General features: G+C 57.5%; 1 protein-coding gene across 1 annotated transcript in view; it reads left to right on the top strand.

Annotated features, from left to right (window-relative positions):
- Positions 1–2,622, top strand: part of VWA5B1 (von Willebrand factor A domain containing 5B1) — a 42,837-nt gene extending 40,215 nt beyond the window's left edge. Inside the window, 3 exon segments of the mRNA XM_007459312.1 lie at positions 273–390; positions 2,130–2,554; positions 2,556–2,622. Coding sequence (XP_007459374.1) covers positions 273–390; positions 2,130–2,554; positions 2,556–2,622 — 610 coding nt within the window.
- Positions 2,623–4,079: the final 1,457 nt, after the last annotated feature.

Below are 4,079 nucleotides of genomic sequence, written 5' to 3'. Positions count from 1 at the left end.
ACCCTGCTGAAACCACCTCCGCCCCAAGTTCACTTCCCACGGGTTCACGGTGTCTTTGCAAATGCAAGTCCCCCTGAGAGGGCTAGCATGAGACTCTCTGACCACTGGGCTGAACAAGAACATGCTATCAAAAGAGGGTCCTAAAAAGAACACTACCTTGCCCCTCGCAGCCCTGGCTTTCAGAAGCTGTTGAGTAGGCTCTCGGTGGGTGGGATGACCAGGGACACCACTGGGGCAGCGGTGGTCACTCTTCCCCGGCTCCACCCACACAGGCTGAATCTCAACAAGTCCAGGCTGCTGACGCGCGCGGCCAAGGGCTTCCTGGGCAAGCCACTGACCAAGGCTCCAGAGTCAGCCCCAGGGAGCCAGAGCTTGGACTACGTCCCGCTGGTGAGTGCCCCAGACCCCAGACCCCAGGCCCACACTCAGCAGAGGGGCTGCCCTGCTCCCCTTCCACCAAGGAAAGAAGACCTAGACCTTCCCGCCCACGTAGCAGCCGGGCAGAGGGAGTTTGCCTGAGTCCTCCATCTGGGGTTTAGGAGTGTTGCTAAAAGCCAGCGCCAGCACCGTGAAAATTCTTTGCAATCTGCCACCTTCGCTTTAAAAATTCACGGGAATCTTGCACTCTACTCCACCACCTCTGTGTGTCTGTTTTTCAATACATAAAAATAAGCCTTGAAATGATTCACATGCAAGTAAAATGAACACCCCAGGGACAGGCAACATGTTTAGCCAGTGGCTCTGCAGATGCCCCAGCATGCAGGGCAGGGAGAGAAACCCAGGTCGGGAGTGGGTATCTCTGAATCGAGGAGAAAGGGAGCCTGGTCCTGCCACATCTGGGGCTCAGCAAGGTTGGGGAGCGAGGAGGTGCTGAAAGGAGGGACAAGGGCCTCCCTGGTGGCGCAGTGCTTGAGAGTCCGCCTGCCAATGCAGGAGACGCAGGTTCGTGCCCCGGTCCGGGAGGATCCCACATGCCGCAGAGCGGCTGGGCCCGTGAGCCATGGCCACTGAGCCTGCGCGTCCGGAGCCTGTGCTCTGCGACGGGAGAGGCCACAACAGTGAGAGGCCGGCGTACCACAAAAAAAAAAAAAGGAGGGACAAGGTTTGAGCTTCACTGCCCCGCTGCAGCCCCTGCACACCCAAGTGCCTAGTGTCACTTGGAGTTTCCAAATATCCTGGGCAATAGAGCAGGAGGCATGTATTCACTCAGCAAGGATTTGTTGAGCCAGGCACAGCGCTAGCCCCCGGGAGACAACCTTGAACTAGGTGAACATGGTCCCTGCGCTCACGGCACTGCCTAGGAAACCGGGCAATTCTGATCGTTAAGTGCTGTGATGGGAGCAGTTGGGTTTGGTGGGGGAGACGGGGAGGGAGGGAGAAACCTACTCCAGGCTTGAGGTCAGGGAGGAATGACGCATGACTTCTGAAAGAATGTAATGGTTAAGCCCATAGTTTACATGCTGAAGTTACATGGTTAAGCTGACAGTTTACACATGAGAGAGCGAGCTTGGGGGCTGGAGAATGGGTGGAGGGGAAGGAGTCGAGGACGAACCAGTGCTTTGGAAATCATAGCTTGGATTTATTCTAGGAGAAAATTGAAACTACTGAGCTGGTGGCCTCCAAATGTGACAAGGCCTCTGCCTTACAAAGACCCCCTCAGGATGCAGGAAAGATGGAGTGAAGGTGGGGGGACAGGGGAGGAAAGTAGAGGCAGGGACAACGTGAAGTGGCAGATGGAGGACTGCAGAGCTGTTCAGAAAGTGGGGCCCGTTGGGACTTGGTAACCGATTGACATGGAGGGAGGAAGAGGGTGGTTAGCTGCCCAGAGTCTGTTGGATGGCAGTGGATGGTCCCAGTGGCCGAGCTGGGTCCACCTGCCCAGAACAAGAGGCAGGTCTGGAGTGAGGATGTTGAGCTGGGCTTGGAAAGTCATCAGCTTGAAGTGCCAGTGGGATAAAGCATGGCGGTGCTCGGCTGGGCTGGGTATCCCGCAAATCCCCCGGGTAGGTGGGGCGAGCTGGCTGGGGGAGGTGTGAACCAGCGGGCTGTGTGCACCCAGACTTGGGCATGGCCTGGGGCTCCATGGGCTAAAAAGTTTGAGGCCCACTGAGGGGCTCCCACATACACAGGTGTCTCTGCAGCTGGCCTCCGGAGCCTTCCTTCTCAACCAAGCCTTCTGCGAGGCCACCCACATCCCCATGGAGAAGCTCAAGTGGACCTCACCCTTCACCTGCCACCGAGTGTCCATCACCGCCCGCCAGCCCCCGGGGCCCCAGACGTGCACCAGCCCCTCACCTCGGCACCCCTCCTGTGACAGCTTCTCCCCGGAGCCTCTGGCCGAGGGCAAGCCAGGCCGGGAGCCCAGGGCTGCGGTAGAGCACACGGGGCAGCTGTGGGCCACAGTGGTGGCACTGGCGTGGCTGGAGCACAGCTCCGCCTCCTACTTCGTTGAGTGGGAGCTGGTGGCCGCCAAGGCCAACTTGTGGCTGGAGCAGCAGGAGGCGCCCGAGGGCCGCACATGGGGCGCGCTCAAGGCTGCCGCCTGCCAGCTGTTCGCTCCTGCGGCACTGGGATGAGAGCCTAGAGTTCAATATGCTCTGCTATAACCCCAATTATGTGTAGTGGGGGAGAAGGGGCCTGGGGCAGTGGCGGGGAGGGAGGGGACCACGTGGGCCTGGTAGGGGGACTCTTGAAACTGTAGCCAATATACTGGTTGCTAGAAAGAGCCCTGGATTGGCAATCAGGAGGCCTGAGTTCAATGCCAACTTTGCTACCACCTAATTGTGAAACTTTAGGCCAGCTCCTCCCTCCCTCCCTTCTGGGCCTCGGTTTCGCCACCTGTAAAATAAGTGGGTGAGGTGAGGGAGTTGGACTAGAACCCCAGAACGTTCAAAGGTTCCTTTCTGCCCGGACATCCGGAGAGCCGTGGAATTTACTGCCACTGGGGGTGGGGGTAGAGAGCATACAGTTTAAGCCTGAGTTCTCTCTGGAGGAGGCTCACATGGGCAATGGCCCCCCTCAAATAAAGGGTGGATGAGAGGCCCCAAAGCCTGAAAGTAACCAGACCCGCAAGCCTGCATCCAGGCAGAGGGAGACCCCCTGTGCCAGCTGCGTTGTGGGATGAGCATTTGTCTCCATGGTGACAGAGCCTAAATCCCACTTACAAACTGCCTGGAGAACCATCCTTCCCAGCACTTTAAAAGAGTCACCCGGGGAACTTTTATTTTGGCTTGGAAGCCCTTCACATATTTTAGTGTTGGTTTGCAGACTATTTGTGACTTCCTATCTAAAAAGAGGAGATGCGCAGGACAAGGGGAGGCACCCTGCAAGCCAAGGTGTTAGCATTAAGCCGCAGCCTGTGCAAAACCAGCCCCCGAAGAAGAGACATGGTCCCAGAAGCCAGCGGAGAAACCAGAGGACACCTGAAGTCATTTTACACACTTTCAGGGATTGCGTAACGCAAGCTCTATCCCCTTGTGTTGAGGGGCTAGAGAGCCACCCTGTGTCAGCTGCGTTTTGGGATAGTGGCCACAGCACACTGTGAGACGGAGGGGCTTTTTCTGCAACAGAGAACTTTGCTTGGCTGCAGTGCATCTGGGGATGGCAGCTTGCACTGGGAGCCGTGATTTATTCGATGAAATGAAAGACTCTTGCAGCTTCAAAGCAGAGAACCCCTGGGGATGTCCCTCTCTCAGGCCCACCATGTGTACCATGTGGGGACAGGTGTGTCCCAGCCTCAGATTCCCTTGTGGCTGGGGCCCCATCACCTCTGTCCTGCAGACTCCCTTGGAGGTGGGTCTGGACCTCACCAAGGAAGTCCATCAGCTTGGGACTCCACACTGAATCCATGCCCTTGCCCAGCCCCCTCTCCAGGGCCTTAACCTTTCCTAACCAAGGAAAGGATTCCCTTCTGGCCCCAGGGCCCTGGTGAGAAGCACCCTCCCCCCAGATGTCCCCCTTCAGGGATATGTGGATCAAACACCTTCATGAAGCCTCATGAAGACTCAAGAAATGCCCAGTCTTGGGCCTCCCTGGTGGTGCAGTGGTTGAGAGTCCGCCTGCCGATGCACGGGACACAG

Source organism: Lipotes vexillifer, unplaced genomic scaffold, assembly GCF_000442215.2.
Source record: "Lipotes vexillifer unplaced genomic scaffold, Lipotes_vexillifer_v1.1 scaffold496, whole genome shotgun sequence".
Taxonomy (NCBI): Eukaryota; Metazoa; Chordata; class Mammalia; order Artiodactyla; family Lipotidae; genus Lipotes; species Lipotes vexillifer.
Note: the sequence above shows the minus strand (reverse complement) of the source record. Positions and strands in the feature narration are given on the sequence as shown.